The sequence below is a fragment of the Periophthalmus magnuspinnatus genome, chromosome 4 (assembly GCF_009829125.3).
Source record: "Periophthalmus magnuspinnatus isolate fPerMag1 chromosome 4, fPerMag1.2.pri, whole genome shotgun sequence".
NCBI lineage: Eukaryota > Metazoa > Chordata > Actinopteri > Gobiiformes > Gobiidae > Periophthalmus > Periophthalmus magnuspinnatus.
In genome coordinates, this window is record NC_047129.1 from 33392844 (window position 1) to 33409884 (window position 17041).

The 17041-nt window shown below is 48.0% G+C and overlaps 1 protein-coding gene across 2 annotated transcripts in view; it reads left to right on the forward strand.

The window, feature by feature from the left end:
- Positions 1-17041, forward strand: part of LOC117369934 (cAMP-specific 3',5'-cyclic phosphodiesterase 4D-like) — a 40455-nt gene that overhangs the window by 13488 nt on the left and 9926 nt on the right. For both annotated transcript variants that reach the window (XM_055221197.1, XM_033965278.2), the window contains exons 2-7: positions 8074-8265; positions 9233-9269; positions 10010-10083; positions 10170-10219; positions 11094-11206; positions 15444-15537. In XM_055221197.1, the coding sequence (XP_055077172.1) occupies positions 8234-8265; positions 9233-9269; positions 10010-10083; positions 10170-10219; positions 11094-11206; positions 15444-15537 (400 nt within the window). In that variant the 5' untranslated portion in view covers positions 8074-8233. The remainder of the gene's footprint in view (positions 1-8073; positions 8266-9232; positions 9270-10009; positions 10084-10169; positions 10220-11093; positions 11207-15443; positions 15538-17041) is intronic.

A 17041-nucleotide genomic window follows, 5' to 3' on the forward strand; every position in this document is an offset into this window, starting at 1 on the left:
GGTAGAACTTTATTTTCTATTTCCATGGGGCCTTATATCTGTGTGAGGACTAAACCAGGACTAAACCAGGTCTAAACCAGGTCTAAACCAGGTCTAAACCAGGACTAAACAAGGTCTAAACCAGGTCTAAACCAGGACTAAACCAGGTCTAAACCAGGTCTAAACCAGGACTAAACCAGGTCTAAACCAGGTCTAAACCAGGTCTAAACCAGGACTAAACCAGGACTAAACCAGGTCTAAACCAGGTCTAAACCAGGACTAAACCAGGTCTAAACCAGGTCTAAACCAGGTCTAAACCAGGACTAAACCAGGACTAAACCAGGACTAAACCAGGTCTAAACCAGGACTAAACCAGGACTAAACCAGGACTAAACGAAGACTAAACCAGGACTAAACAGGTCTAAACCAGGACTAAACGAGGTCTATAACAGGATTTCTCCAGGTCTATTCCAGGATTATTCCAGGATTATTCCAGGTCTATTCCAGGCCTGTTCCAGGTCTATTCCAGGTCTATTCCAAGATTATCCCAGGTCTATTCCAGGTCTATTCCAGGTCTATCCCAGGTCTATTCCAGGATTATTCCAGGCCTGTTCCAGGTCTAATCTGCCTCCGGCTTTAATCAGGTTGGACCTGATGTGGCCTGTATCGATGTGGCACCAGGCACAGCACCAGAATCACTCCCTCTGAGATCAATACTCTGCTCCGACCAACGAGAAACTCCTCCAGCGCCGGAGCAGGAGCCGGAGCAGGAGCAGGAGCAGGAGCCGGAGCCGGAGCCGGAGCAGGAGCCGTAGCGGGAGCGGGGGCTTATGGGAATGTAAAAATACTCTGGTCAAATCCTGTTTATGACTTTACTTTACTTGTTCCTGAGGCTCAGGGACTTTGGACACGACTGACACTTTTATTTTTGTACAGATATATTTCAATTTAAAGCCCCAACGTGTCACTTTTTAGCTCAAAATGCACTGAAGTAAAAGCGTTTTTCTTCACCGTGGATTTTGCGTTTGTACTGAGAAACATACCACCTCCAGAAAGTTACGCTGTGTTGCTTTAATTTAAAGCTGCACCGTGTTTGAGGAGGATCTGTCTCCGTGGAGATGAGCAGCTCAAACCAGAACTAAACACATCCTGAATATGCACGTCTGTTTACTGAAACGCAAACTGAAACGTGACTTTTATCTTTGTCTCGTTCAGCCCGTGTTTCTCGTTTGGCGTCTCTCCGTTTCAGCCCGTGTTTCTCGTCTGGCGTCTCTCCGTTTCAGCCCGTGTTTCTCGTTTGGCGTCTCTCCGTTTCAGCCCGTGTTTCTCGTTTGGCGTCTCTCCGTTTCAGCCCGTGTTTCTCGTTTGGCGTCTCTCCGTTTCAGCCCGTGTTTCTCGTCTGGCGTCTCTCCGTTTCAGCCCGTGTTTCTCGTCTGGCATCTCTCCGTTTCAGCCCGTGTTTCTCGTCTGGCGTGTCTCCGTTTCAGCCCGTGTTTCTCGTTCGGTGTCTCTCCGTTTCAGCCCGTGTTTCTCGTTCGGTGTCTCTCCGTTTCAGCCCGTGTTTCTCGTTTGGCGTCTCTCCGTTTCAGCCCGTGTTTCTCGTTTGGCGTCTCTCCGTTTCGGCTCGTTTTTCTCGTCTGGCGTCTCTCTGTTTCTTCCCGTGTTTCTCGTTTGGCGTCTCTCCGTTTCAGCCCGTGTTTCTCGTTTGGCGTCTCTCCGTTTCAGCCCGTGTTTCTCGTTTGGCGTCTCTCCATTTCAGCCCGTGTTTCTCGTTTGGCGTCTCTCCGTTTCGGCTCGTTTTTCTCGTCTGGCGTCTCTCTGTTTCTTCCCGTGTTTCTCGTTTGGCGTCTCTCCGTTTCAGCCCGTGTTTCTCGTTTGGCGTCTCTCCGTTTCAGCCCGTGTTTCTCGTTTGGCGTCTCTCCGTTTCAGCCCGTGTTTCTCGTTTGGCGTCTCTCCGTTTCGGCTCGTTTTTCTCGTCTGGCGTCTCTCTGTTTCTTCCCGTGTTTCTCGTTTGGCGTCTCTCCGTTTCAGCCCGTGTTTCTCGTTTGGCGTCTCTCCGTTTCAGCCCGTGTTTCTCGTTCGCCGTCTCTCCGTTTCAGCCCGTGTTTCTCGTTTGGCGTCTCTCCGTTTCGGCCCGTGTTTCTCGTTTGGCGTCTCTCCATTTCAGCCCGTGTTTCTGTCGCTTCATCACACTTTTTCGGGGTCAGTTTCTCAGACTTCAGAGTGAGTTCCGGCTCTTCTGTGTCCGGTTTGATTCCCGGCTCTTCTGTGTCCCGTTTGATTCCCGGCTCTTTTGTGTCCCGTTTGATTCCCGGCTCTTTTGTGTCCCGTTTGATTCCCGGCTCTTCTGTGTCCCGTTTGATTCCCGGCTCTTTTGTGTCCCGTTTGATTCCCGGCTCTTTTGTGTCCCGTTTGATTCCCGGCTCTTCTGTGTCCCGTTTGATTCCCGGCTCTTCTGTGTCCCGTTTGATTCCCGGCTCTTCTGTGTCCCGTTTGTTTCCCGAAGAACTGCTTTGTCTGAGAAAAAAGGGAGATGGAGAAAGAGAGAGAGAGAAAGGGAAGAAGAGAGACAGAGAGAGGGAGAAATGAAGGAAAGGAAAGGAGGGAAAGAAAAAAGGAAGAAAGTAGCTAATAAAAGAGGAGAAAAAGAGGAGGACAAAGAAAATCCAGGCCTGAAATGATCCAGATGATTCTAGTGAAGAGAGAGGAAAGAAAGAGTGATGAGAGAGAGAGACAAGGGAGAAAAAGAAAAAGAGATAGAGGGAGAAAGGGAGACAGAGGATGAAAGAGGGAGAAAGAAGAAAGGAGGGATAATGAGAGAAAGGGAAAAGAAGGGATAGAAAAAGGAAGGGTAGTTACAAAAGAAAGAATGAAAATGATTCTGTAAATGAAGGTGTGTGGAGTTTAAAAACACAATGGAGCACTTCCTGTATCACCACATGATGACATCACAAGGTGGAACAGAGTGTTTTCAGCCTAAATCTGCAGTTTGTGTTAAACATGTGAATGAAACAAAAAAAACTCCAGGTCTGTGTGTGACGAGGAAACGACATTAAAACGTGTTGCAGAAAGTGACTAGCATGTTAACCGTGCACTTCCTAAACTTTTCCAGAGAACAAAACCAAACAGAGACACAGACTTTATGAACACGTCAGAAAACAGTGTAACGTGGGGACATTTAATGCAGCACTGTGGGACATCCAGGCAGAACAATCACATCTCCATGGAGACGTGGAGTTTACATGTTCTGTCTGTGTCTCTGTGGAGTTTACATGTTCTCCCTGTGGTGTTAGTGGAGTTTACATGTTCTCCCTGTGGCGTTAGTGGAGTTTACATGTTCTCCCTGTGTCTCTGTGGAGTTTACATGTTCTCCCTGTGGCGTTAGTGGAGTTTACATGTTCTCCCTGTGGTGTTAGTGGAGTTTACATGTTCTATCTGTGTCTCTGTGGAGTTTACATGTTCTCCCTGTGGTGTTAGTGGAGTTTACATGTTCTATCTGTGTCTCTGTGGAGTTTACATGTTCTCCCTGTGTCTCTGTGGAGTTTACATGTTCTCCCTGTGGTGTTAGTGGAGTTTACATGTTCTCCCTGTGTCTCTGTGGAGTTTACATGTTCTCCCTGTGTCTCTGTGGAGTTTACATGTTCTCCCTGTGTCTCTGTGGAGTTTACATGTTCTCCCTGTGGTGTTAGTGGAGTTTACATGTTCTCCCTGTGTCTCTGTGGAGTTTACATGTTCTCCCTGTGTCTCTGTGGAGTTTACATGTTCTCCCTGTGGCGTTAGTGGAGTTTACATGTTCTATCTGTGTCTCTGTGGAGTTTACATGTTCTCCCTGTGTCTCTGTCGAGTTTACATGTTCTCCCTGTGGTGTTAGTGGAGTTTACATGTTCTCCCTGTGGTGTTAGTGGAGTTTACATGTTCTCCCTGTGGCGTTAGTAGCATTTGCATGTTCTCCCTGTGCTTTGTGAGCGTTCTTACTGTGACATAAGTCTTACACTGTTGTCTAAGGTCAGTCTTTGCGCCGTTTCCTCCTCGGCTCCTTCCTGGTTGAGGAGTTTGAGGCACATCTGACTTTTCCCACACTAAAAAGAACAAACAGGATCTGTGTGTGTGTGTGTGTGTGTGTGTGTGTATGTAGGGGTGTGTGTGTGTGCGTATATGGGGGTGTGTGTGTGTGTGTGCGCGTGTATAAGTGTGTATCTGAAACTAGTATTTGACGGTTTGAACAAGTATCGATACTAAAAGTCCCACTGACGCCACAGAAATGAAACTTCACACCTTTTCCAGAATCACTTGGATCGTTTCAGGTCTGGAGTCACTTTTCTCTGAACTAAAGGGAAAAGGAGCTGCACCTGATGACATCACAGGGTGGAACAGAGCGTTTGTTTCTTTTGTTTAGTTTGAGTTATTTACAAACTGGAGCAGATCCAGAGACAGAACTGACGTCAGAGCAGAAAAAAAGAACAATCCACCAACAAAACCAAGGTCGAGGTGTTTTTAAAGTGAGGAGGAGGAGAGAGGGGAGAGGGAGGAGGAGGAGGGGGGGGGGGAGAGAGGAGAGAGGACGAGGGGAGGGAAGGGAGGAGGAGAGGGAGGGGGAGGAGAGGGAGGGGGAGGAGAGGAGGAGGAGAGAGGGACGAGGGGAGAGAGGAGGAGGAGAGAGGAGGAGGAGGGGAGGGAGGAGGAAGAGAGGAGCAGTAGAGGAGGGGAGGAGCAGGAGGAGGAGAGAGGGAGGGATTACTTTAAATGACTCAAGTAGAAGTACAAAGTCTTGTCCCAATAAATACTCGAGTACGATTTGTAAAACTGAGCATCAGTGTCACCATAAAGTACTCGAGTAAGAGTAACGGTACTTCAAAAGAATAAATACTCAAGTACTGCTCCGAGAAGATTATTTAAATCTGTTGTCCTGTTATGTTGTTCTGTTTTATTGTTGTTCTGTTGTTTTGTTTTGTTATCCTGTTGTTCTGTTGTGTTGTTGTTCTGTTGTCCTGTTGTGTTGTTGTTGTTGTGGGACAGTGTTGCAGTGCAGGTGTTTGTCCACTGGAGGGCTCTGTCTCTTTACATTTCCTGTGTGATTGTGTTTTGTTGTGTTGTTGTCCTGTTGTGTTGTTCTGTTGTGTTGTTGTCCTGTTGTGTTGTTCTGTTGTGTTGTTGTCCTGTTGTGTTGTTCTGTTGTGTTGTTGTCCTGTTGTGTTGTTCTGTTGTGTTGTTGTCCTGTTGTTTTGTTCTGTTGTGTTGTTGTTGTCCTGTTGTGTTGTGTTGTTGTTGTTGTGGGACAGTGTTGCAGTGCAGGTGTTTGTCCACTGGAGGGCGCAGTCTCTCTTTACATTTCCTGTGTGATTTTGTTTTGTTGTATTGTTCTGTTGTGTTGTTATTGTGTTGTTTTGTTGTATTGTTGTTCTGTTGTGTTATTCTGTTGTTGTCCTGTTGTGTTGTTGTTGTGGGACAGTGTTGTTGTTGTCCTGTTGTGTTGTTCTGTTGTGTTGTTGTTGTTCTGGGACAGTGTTGCAGTGCAGGTGTTTGTCCACTGGAGGGCGCTGTCTCTCTTTACATTTCCTGTGTGATTTTTGTTTCTGACAAAAACAAAAAACTCCTTAGCAACTGGAGTGAAGAGGGTTTATTTAAAGCCACAGTATGGAACATTTTAAACAAAAATAAACTAATATAAAGTTGCTGTTTTTTTCATTTTGCTTCTGTTTTTTCCACATTTTTTTACACTAAAAACATGATGTATCCTCACTATGAGCTCACCTCTCCACAGACCTGACTCAAACGTGTCCGTCTCCATGGAGAATGTTCCGCAGTGTTAAAGTCCTCCACTCGATCGCTCAGACGTTTGAAGTAAAAATGTTTGAAATGTTTTTATCACAGAAACAGAAGCAAAGTCACAGTTTGAGTCAACTCAAGACACGTTTAAAGTGTCGTTATGTCAGATGCCCTCCCCCTGTGTCAGTGCGAGTCTGGGCTGAGTTTGTCTCCTCTCTCTCTCCCTCTTTCTCTCTCTCTCCCTCTGTCTCTCTCTCTCTCCCTCTCTCTTTTTACGCTCCTCTCTCTCTTTACTCTCCTCTCTCTTTACGCTACTCTCTCTCTCTTTACTCTCTTCTCTCTCTTTACTCTCCTCTCTCTCTCTTTACTCTCTTCTCTCTCTTTACTCTCCTCTCTCTCTTTACTCTCCTCTCTCTCTTTTTACTCTCCTCTCTCTCTTTTTACTCTCCTCTCTCTCTTTTTACTCTCCTCTCTCTCTTTTTACTCTCCTCTCTCTCTTTTTACTCTCCTCTCTCTCTTTCTCTTTACTCTCCTCTCTCTCTTTACTCTCCTCTCTCTCTCTTTACTCTCTTCTCTCTCTTTACTCTCCTCTCTCTCTTTACTCTCCTCTCTCTCTTTTTACTCTCCTCTCTCTCTTTCTCTTTACTCTCCTCTCTCTCTTTACGCTCCTCTCTCTCTCTTTACGCTCTCTCTCTTTACTCTCCTCTCTCTCTTTCTCTCTTTTCTCTCAGTCTATTTTTATCCCTGTGACATCACGGCTCTCGTCTGCGTCACAGTGGAGGGGGGAGGGGGGAGGGGGGGCTGTAGTGGAGCAGAGGGGGGAGGAGGAGGGGGGGAGGGGGCGTTTGAGGTAAACCCCCTCAGTAGCCACGCCCCCTCAGACGCATCAGGCCAATCAGAGGCCGGAGTCGCCCGGCGGCTCTGAATCAGGTCAATTTGAGTCGATCCATGTTTCAGTCATGAAACGAAACGGAGATAAAAATAGAACAGAGGAGGAGAAGAGGAGAGAGAGAGGAGGAGGAAGAGAGGAGGAGGAGGAGAGAGACTAGGAGAGAGGAGGAGGAAGAGAGGGAGGAGAGAGTGGAGAAGGAAGGGAGAGAGTGGAGGAGGAAGAGAGAGAGAGGAGGAGGAAGAGAGGAGAGAGGGAGGAGGAAGAGAGGAGGGGGCAGGAGGAGGAGAGAGGGGAAAAGAGGAGGGGGAGAAGGAGGAGAGGAGAGAGAGGAGGAGGAAGAGAGAGGGAGGAGGAGGAGAGAGACTAGGAGAGAGAGGAGAGAGGGAGGAAGAGGAGAGAGAGGGAGGAGGAGGAAAGAGGGAGGAGAGGAGAGAGTGGAGGAGGAAGAGGTAGGGAGGAGGAGAAGAGGAGAGAGTGGAGGAGGGAGAGAGACGAGGAGGGAGAGGAGAGAGGGAGGAGGAGAGATAGTGGGGGAGGAGAGAGGGGGGAGAGAGAGGAGGAGGGGGAGGAGAGGGGGAGAAGGAGAAAGGGGGAGGGAGGAAAGAAGGAAAAGAGGAGAGGGAGAGAAGAGAGGTAGGAGGGGGAGCGAGGGAGGAGGACAGGATAGAGAGAGGAGAGGGGGAGGGAGGGAGGGAGGGAAAAAAGGAAGCGGAGATGGAGAAGAGAGGAGGAGAGAGGGACAGAGTGAAGAGGAAGGGGGGATATAGGAAACGGGAGAGAAGGAGAGAAAGGAGGACAGACAGAGCAGGAGAGAGGGACAGAGGAGCAGAGGAGGATCAGGTCCATCGTTGACCCTGAGGTCAGAGGTCAGAGGTCAGACCAGACGTGTGACCTGGTTTATGTTACATATAAATATAAATATCTCTGCGATTATTGAACCGATTCTCACGGAACAAAAACCGACACAAAGTTCAACATGTCGGCACAAAATCAAATAAAAAAGTGATTTAAAAAAGTCGCTCTTGTCCGGTCAGTGTCCAGTTTCTTTTCTTTTTTTTTTCTGGACTGGGTCAGTTCTTCGAGTGGACACTGCAGTGAACACCAGGAGCCACAGGGGGGCAGCAGTGACTCTGACGCACACTGTTGTTACGTCCTTGTTCTGACACTTCACACACATTGTCCAGTGTGAGTGTGGTGTGTGTGTGGGGTGTGTGTGTGTCGGTGTGTGTCAGAGGGGCTGATGGCACAGATTGGCAGCCACTTTTTTGTCCGTTCCGGGGCAGCTGTGGCAGAAACTGTACTTGAATGATTTTTTTGATTTTTTTTTTTGTACCGATACCTGCGGAAAACAAGTATCTAGTTCCGAAATGAGTTCTGTTTTTCGATTCTTTTGCTGACGCTCGTCCCTAACCCGCCCGTGTGTCTCGTCTCCGCAGGTTCGACGTGGAGAATGGCCTGTCCGTCGGACGCAGCCCCCTGGACCCTCAGACCAGTCCCGGCTCCGGTCTGGTCCTCCAGGCGAACTACCCCCACAGCCAACGCCGCGAGTCCTTCCTGTACCGCTCCGACTCCGACTACGACCTCTCTCCCAAAGCCATGTCTCGGAATTCTTCTACCGCCAGTGAACTGTGAGCGACTCGAGACACTCAGCCAATCAGCACGTCACATCACCGCATCAGCCAATCAGAAGGGCTTAAAGAGGAAAATCTATTTTTTTAGCGTTATTTTTAGTTTTCTCCCATGTTCTAACACCAAAAACACGTCTGAACAGGTTTTAAATGTCATCCACGCATGTTTGAGTAATCTAGAGATCTCTCCCAGACCCCTATTCAAACCCTGTACGAGGCTCCGCCCACAACTCTACATCGCCCACGCTCCCACACGACAATCCTCCATAAATCTACAAAAACATGACACAAAACTGCGCACTACGACTTCACAAACCCGGTGTGATGTGCGGTAGTTTCATTAGTGCGACGCAGCTGATTGTGTCGTGATGGCGCTCTGAAGGGGGAGGGGCTTAGCACAGAGAGCAAAGGGAATGTAAAACGAAAGTGAAACTACTTTAACATGTTAATACATCGTTTTAGGGTAAATATAGTATTTTCAAAACAATAAAAGGTAGTTGTTTATTCGATTAATCGGTGGATCTCAATCAACCGACATTTGTATTACCGGATCAGAACGTGTGTAAAGTTCCGTAGTGCATCTTTAAAGTCTCCGTACCTGATTTTTACCGTTTAAAAATGTGAAAAACCTGAGGAACGACTTTATTTTAAACACTTCCTCACTGACTTCACGCATTCAGAACATCCTAATTACTCTCCACGATGAGTTTATAAGCACCAGGGTGGAGTCACAATCATGCTAACAGTAACTAGCATGCTAACTGCGCCCTTCCTGACTCTGGGGAAACAAAAAACGCTTTCTGGTCAGACGCAGGCATCGCACGGCAGGCTTATTTTTGCTGTTCACGTGTTATATCTGTGCTGCGGCGAGACACATTTTGCTCAAACACGTGTAAAAAAAAAAAAATCAGTTTCAGTTTAGTTTCACTTTCACTTTTAAGCTGTTGTTTTTGTTTTTCTGTTGCAGACATGGAGAAGACATGATCGTGACTCCGTTCGCTCAGGTCGGTCACAGGAAACACAACTGCGCCGAGCTACAAACCCCGCAACAAACCCCGCACTCGCTCGCCTCTCCGCAGATCTGACACACGACACGACCTAGTCACGCTCCCTGCCCGTCTCCGTGGATACACCGTACATGTGTTTAGTGACGTACTGTGGAACATTTCAGGCAAATGAACAAATAAACATGGAGGCAAGCAGGTTTTAGACGCCAGAAAAGTTCCGCAGTGCGTCTTTAGCTAAATTTGACTCACAAAGGCTTCCGTAGTTTGTGAAATTGAGTTTGGACATAATCTGAAATGACAAAAAAACAAACGGGATTTCGCAGTTTTGACCCGTTTGAGACACCGTAGCCACGACAACACAACGCTGAGTAAAGATGACGTCATGAATATATAAACGCACAAAATGGAGTCCTCAAAATCCGACCCGTGACGTTAGAGACTCCACGACTGAAATGATCCAAATGATTCCGGAAACGAAGGTGTGTGGAGTTTAAAAACACAGCGGAGCACTTCCTGTATCACCACACGATGACATCACAAGGTGGAACAGAGCGTTTTCAGTTCGAGTGAAGAGTTCATGCATTCGGCGCATCCTAATGACTCGCCACGATGAGTTTATGAGCACTTTTCGTAATTCCCAGAGCGTCACAGTAATGCTAACAATGGCTAGCATGCTAACAGCGCACTTCCTGAGGTGTGTTTTTGTTTCGTAACGCGCTGATCTTTGCGTCCTGCAGGTTCTCGCGAGTCTCCGTACTGTGAGGAGTAACTTTGCGGCGTTGACACATCTCCAGGACCGAGCGGGAAACAAGTAAACGACTTTTATCACGAAGAATAAACGAGTTTGAACCGTTCTATGATTATCAATAAAATCAAATTTAAAATGTGTTTGTGCAGGAGAGCGACGTGTAACAGTCAACCGCCGCCGTGCAAACCCTGCGTCTCAGGTGAGTCTGAGCCTTTAGAGTCTTTAAAACATGGACAGAGCTAACCGGCTAGCGGCGTGTGCTAAACAGGAAGTGATCATGTGTGCACTTCCTGCTCCATCGACTCTGGCTCCAGTTCACTTTCTATTGAAAAACTGTGTCCTCTCTGTGTCCCCTCTGTGTCCCCTCTGTCCTCTCTCTGTCTCTGCTGCTTCAGACTCATTTTGGTCTTAAATGTTCAGATTAACTCGACATGAGCCTGAGGTTTTATTTCACTATTGTGTCTGTGAAGAGAGAGACAGAGAGAGAGAGACAGAGAGAGAGAGACAGAGAAAAAGAGACAGACACAGAGAGAGACCAGAGACAGAGAGAGACAAAGAGAGGGAGAGTCAGACAGAGAGAGAGAGAGACAGACAGAGAGACACAGAGAGAGAGACAGACAGACAGAGAGAGAGACAACCAGAGAGAGAGAGACCAGAGAGAGACAGACAGAGAGAGAGAGTGACAGAGAGAGCCAGAGAGAGAAATAGAGAGAGAGACAGTGAGACAAAGACCGAGAGAGATAGAGAAAGACAGAGAGCAAGAGAGACAGAGGCAGAGAGACAAAGAGAAAGAGAGATTTTGAGACAGAAAGACAGCGAGAGAAATGGAGACAGAGACAGAAACTATTGTGTCTGTAAATCAAGATCTGAACATTAAAAACAGACAAATCAGGTCCTTCTTTCCCCGACAACAGCCTCTCTCCTGATTGGCTCTTTGGTTGCTATGACACTCACAGTTGTCTCCACATGAGCCTCATCTGGAGCTGAAGCTGTGGAGAATCTCAGTCACGTCTGTGTTTGTTTCAGTTTCATAAATGTCCCTGATCTTTGTTCTTCTGTTTTTGACCCTCCAGAGGAGCCGTACCAGAAACTGGCCATAGAAACAATGGAGGAGCTGGACTGGTGCTTAGACCAACTGGAGACTCTGCAGACCAGGCACTCTGTCAGCGAGATGGCCTCCAACAAGGTACTCACACCTGCAGGGGGCTCACGATGACAGGGTACTCACACCTACAGGGTACTCACATCTACAGGGTACTCACATCTACAGGGTTCTCACATCTACAGGGTACTCACTATAACAGGGTACTCACACCTGCAGGGGGCTCACGATGACAGGGTACTCACACCTACAGGGTACTCACATCTACAGGGTACTCACATCTACAGGGTACTCACATCTACAGGGTACTCACTGTAACAGGGTACTCACTGTAACAGGGTACTCACTGTAACAGGGTACTCTCATCTACAGGGGGCTCACGATGACAGGGTACTCACACCTACAGGGTACTCACATCTACAGGGTACTCACATTTACAGGGTACTCACACCTGCAGGGGGCTCACAATGACAGGGTGCTCACATCTACAGGTTACTCACATCTACAGGTTACTCACATCTACAGGGTACTCACATCTACAGGTTACTCACATCTACAGGGTACTCACATCTACAGGGTGCTCACATCTACAGGGTACTCACATCTACAGGGTACTCACTATAACAGATAAACACTGCCCAAAAAGTTTTAAGATCTGAAAACTCAGACTCAGTTTAAAGTCTAACAAACCGTAGACAGAGCAGTGCCTCCAGTTAGCATCACACCCTCCTGTCGATGACATCAGCGCGTACATTCTCACGTCGATGACATCAGCGTGTACATTCGTCCTTTATCTGTTTTGATTAAATACTTTCCCTCCTTAAGTCTCGCTCAGCCTTTTCTCGTGTAAATAACAAACCTCCAGCGCTGAAAGAGTTAACCCTCCTCTGTCCCGCCCCTCTCCCTCCTCTCAGCCAATCACAGCGCAGCCTCCGGTCCAGCCCTTGAAATGCTGCGAGCTGATTGGCCGCAGAGGGAGCACTAGTGTTTGGACACAGGCCACGAGAGGCAGGTTTAGTTTCACTGTAGAATTTCAATGTGATTATTCCAGCCGTAGTACACAGGCCGGGCACGCCACGCCACGGCACAACACGGCACGCCACGGCACGCCACGGCACGCCACAGCACGCCGCCGAGGATCATGGGAAAGATTTTGTGAGAGAATTAGTCATTTTGGAGGTTTTTTTTCTGAGTTTTGAGGAGTTGAAATGCTGAGGTCACCATGCCTTTTCTGGCTCTGTGGGTTTCCTTCAGATTCAGACAGGTGAGTGTGTGTGTCAGATGCCCTCCCCGTGTGTCAGATGCCCTCCCTGTGTGTGTCAGATGCCCTCCCCATGTGTCAGATGCCCTCCCCGTGTGTGTCAGATGCCCTCCCTGTGTCTCTGTGTAATTATCTTTCGTCCCACTCGGTGCCTAAAATAACTCCATCACACTTTAGTTTGTGATATTGTGAGTGGCGTCTATTTTGGACTCGGTTATGGAAAGAGCGAGGATAAGAGCGAAGGTTCAAATGTCCCGTGTGAAAAAACGGTCGGACAGATTCACACTGTGCTCTCAAAAGATAAAGCTGCATGAAGTAACATTATTAACATGGGAAAATAAAAGAAAGTACGACCGTTTAACGTGGAAAATCACAGAGTATCGTCTAAAGAAAGTGTGTTTTTATTTGAAGTTTTAGTATCGTGACACTTTTAGTTCTACACTTTAACTTTGAGTGCGGAACTGGCCGCCCTCTGGTTCATGGGCAGATGCTCGACCCACTGCACCACCGCAGATCTATAGTGATGTGTTGATTATAAACGCTGCAGGAGTAAAGAGTGTGTCCTCAGCGGAGACACAGTTTGCCTCAGTCTCTCCATCACTGTCTCCTCTTTCTCTCCTCTGTTTATCTTTATTTCCTCTCACTTTTTCTCTTTCATCTCTCTCTCTCTCCCTCTTTTTTTGTTTTTATCTCCCACTTTTTATCTCTCCTCTCCTCTTTCCTCCCTCTCTTCCTCTCGCCTCTCCCTCCCTCTCTCCTCCCTCCCTCTCTCCTCTCACTTCTCTACCTCTCTCGTCTCCTCCCTCCCCTCCCTTTCTCTCCCTCTCCCCTCTCTCTCCTCTCTCTCCTCTCTCTTCTCCTCTCTCCCTCTCTCTCCTCCCTCTCTCTCCTCTCTCTTCTCCTCTCCTCCCTCTCTAACTCTGTCTCTGTCCTCTCCTCCTTCCCTCCCTCTCTCTTCTCTTCTCCTCTCTCCCTCCCTCCTCTCTCTCCTCTCTCATCTCTCCATCCCTCCCTCTGTCTCTCTTGTCTTTCTCCTCTCTTCTCCTCTCCTCCCTCTCTTCTCCTCTCTCCCTCCCCCCTCTTTCTCCTCTCTCATCTCTCCATCCCTCCCTCTGTCTCTCTTGTCTTTCTCCTCTCTTCTCCTCTCTTCTCCCTCTCTCTCTCCCCCTCTGTCTCTCTTCTCCCTCCCTCTCTCTTCTCCTCTCTCCCTCCCTCTGTCTCTCTCCTCTCTCCCTCCCTCTGTCTCTCTCCTCCCTCCCTCCCTCTTCTCTTCTCCTCTCCTCCCTCCCTCTCTCTTCACTTCTCCTCTCCCTCCCTCCCTCTCTCTTCTCTTCTCCTCTCCCTCCCTCTCTCTTCTCTTCTCCTCTCCCTCCCTCTCTCTTCTCTTCTCCCTCCCTCTCCTCTCTCCTCTCCTCCCTCCCTCTCTCTCTCTTCTCCTCCCTCTCCTTTCCCTCCCTCCCTCTCTCCCCCTCTCCCTCCCTCCCCCCTCTCCCTCCCTCTTCTCCTCCCTCCCTCTCCTCTTCTCCTCCCTCTCTCTTCTCCTCTCCTCCCTCCCTCTCCTCCCTCTCTCTTCTCCTCCATCCCTCTCCTCTCTCCTCTCCCTCCCTCCCCCCTCTCTCTCTCCCCCCTCTCTCTCTCCCCCCTCTCCCTCCCTCCCTCTCCCCCCTCCCCCTCCCCCTCTCCCTCCCTCTTCTCTTTCGTCCTTTCCTTACATAACTCACAGATGCTGATCATAACATGGAGTCGTTCCCAGACTCAAACTCTCTCTTCTCTTTGTTGTTGTTGTTTTTAAATTAAACGAACAGAGGGACGAGTGTCTCTGTTTCCACTGTCCCACATGAGTCAAAAAGACACGACAGATGACACATGGACACTGGAGGGACACCGGAGGGACACCTGAGGGACACAGGAGGGACACTGGAGGGACACTGGAGGGACACCTGAGGGACACTGGAGGGACACAGGAGGGACACTGGAGGGACACTGAGGACGGGTCAAACGCAGGTTTAACCCAGAGACACTGGAGGATTTTATTGTGAAAAGCCTGTTCATGTGTCACTGCTCAGAATGTTTACGTTTTATTCTGAAAGTCTTGATCTGGTTTTATTCTGAAAGTCTCGGTCTGTTCTCATACATACATTTAGTTTAGTTTTATTCTGAAAGTCTCGGTCTGTTCTCATACATACATTTAGTTTAGTTTTATTCTGAAAGTCTCGGTCTGTTCTCATACATACATTTAGTTTAGTTTTATTTTGAAAGTCTCGGTCTGTTCTCATACATACATTTAGTTTAGTTTTATTCTGAAAGTCTCGGTCTGTTCTCACACATACATTTAGTTTAGTTTTATTTTGAAAGTCTCGGTCTGTTCTCACACATACATTTAGTTTAGTTTTATTCTGAAAGTCTCGGTCTGTTCTCATACATTTAGTTTAGTTTTATTCTGAAAGTCTCGGTCTGTTCTCATACATTTAGTTTAGTTTTATTCTGAAAGTCTCGGTCTGTTCTCATACATTTAGTTTAGTTTTATTCTGAAAGTCTCGGTCTGTTCTCATACATTTAGTTTAGTTTTATTCTGAAAGTCTCGGTCTGTTCTCATACATTTAGTTTAGTTTTATTCTGAAAGTCTCGGTCTGTTCTCACACATACATTTAGTTTAGTTTTATTCTGAAAGTCTCGGTCTGTTCTCATACATTTAGTTTAGTTTTATTCTGAAAGTCTCGGTCTGTTCTCACACATACATTTAGTTTAGTTTTATTCTGAAAGTCTCGGTCTGTTCTCATACATTTAGTTTAGTTTTATTCTGAAAGTCTCGGTCTGTTCTCACACATACATTTAGTTTAGTTTTATTCTGAAAGTCTCGGTCTGTTCTCATACATTTAGTTTAGTTTTATTTTGAAAGTCTCGGTCTGTTCTCATACATTTAGTTTAGTTTTATTCTGAAAGTCTCGGTCTGTTCTCATACATTTAGTTTAGTTTTATTCTGAAAGTCTCGGTCTGTTCTCATACATTTAGTTTAGTTTTATTGTGAAAGTTTCAGTCTCGTGTTTCGTTGCGTTTCAGTTTAAGAGGATGCTGAACCGGGAGCTCACTCAGCTGTCGGGGACGAGCCGCTCAGGGAACCAGGTGTCAGAGTTCATCGCCAGGACGTTCCTCGGTGAGTGGCAGAGTGGTTAGCCCCTAAACACATCATCACACCTGTCATAAATAACCCCGCCCCTAAACACATCATCACACCTGTCATAAATAACCCCGCCCCCTCTGAACACATCGTCACACCTGTCATAAATAACCCCGCCCCTAAACACATCATCACACCTGTCATAAATAACCCCGCCCCTAAACACATCATCACACCTGTCATAAATAACCCCGCCCCCTCTGAACACATCGTCACACCTGTCATAAATAACCCCGCCCCCTCTGAACTCATCATCACACCTGTCATAAATAACCCCGCCCCCTCTGAACACATCGTCACACCTGTCATAAATAACCCCGCCCCCTTTGAATACATCATCACACCTGTCATAAATAACCCCGCCCCCCCGATCACACCTGTCATAAACAAACTTTATAATATTGTTAAAGCAAATGCAGTGATAAAATGATGCAGAATTATAAAACTCCGGCGTCGCTCGTGTCCAGACCAAAACAAAGAATTGTGGGTGTTTGTGGGAGGGGGGGAGGGGGGAGGGGGGAGTGAGGATTTTTCCATCTCTGACCGAGCGACAGAGCGAGGGAGGGAGGGAGGGAGGGAGGGAGAGATGGAGGGAGGGAGCAGACATTCCCAGAGTTTGTGTGTGGCGTCACCATGGCAACAGGCTGCAATATCATCCACAACGGAAAGACAGATGGATAGAAGAGAGAGGGAGAGAGGGAGAGAAGGGGGGGAGAAAGAGAGGGAAGGGAGAGATGGATAGAAGAAAGAGAGGAGAGGGAGGGATGGAGAGAGGGGGAAAAGAGGTGGTGAGGGCGAGATAGAGAGAGGAACATGGAGATGAGAGGGGGGAGAGAGAGAGGAAGAGAAAGAGGAGAAGGAGAGGGAGAGAGGCAAAGAAAGAAGGGGACCAAGAGAGAGAAGAGGGAGAGAAAGAGGGAGAGGGACAGAGGAGGAGGGGAGAGAGGAGAATGGAGAAGAAGGGGGGATTCAGAGACAGAGGTAGAGAAAGAGAGAAGGAGGAGAGAAAGGAGAGCAGAGAAAGAGGTATGAGAAGGAGGGATGGATAGACTGAAAGAGAGGAGAAAAGGAGAGCGAGGTAGAGACAGATGGAGAGAGAGAGCGAGGAGAGAAAGGAGAGGGAATGAAGCAGGAGAGGAAGGAGAGAGAGAGAGAGAGAGGAGAGCGAGCCGCGTCTGAGCTCCGGCAGCACGAGGCGCCATGGAGCCCTCCCCACAGAGCCGATATGGTCCTGTCCTCTCTCCTCCGTTCTGACACGATGAAGACGAGCGATCCGTTTCTCCCCGGCGTTCTCGTGATCGGAAATGAACAATCGCGTTTGGGCTGCGAGGAAGAGGAGGCACGATGAGCGAGGTGAGGGAGTCCGGCGCCGCTCAGACGCTTCGGCGAGCTCGGATCTGAGCGCGGGGACGGCGGCGGGTCCGGAGCAGACGGTGACACGCTTCTCCGGAGACGGGATGAGTCATTTTGACCCGGTGCA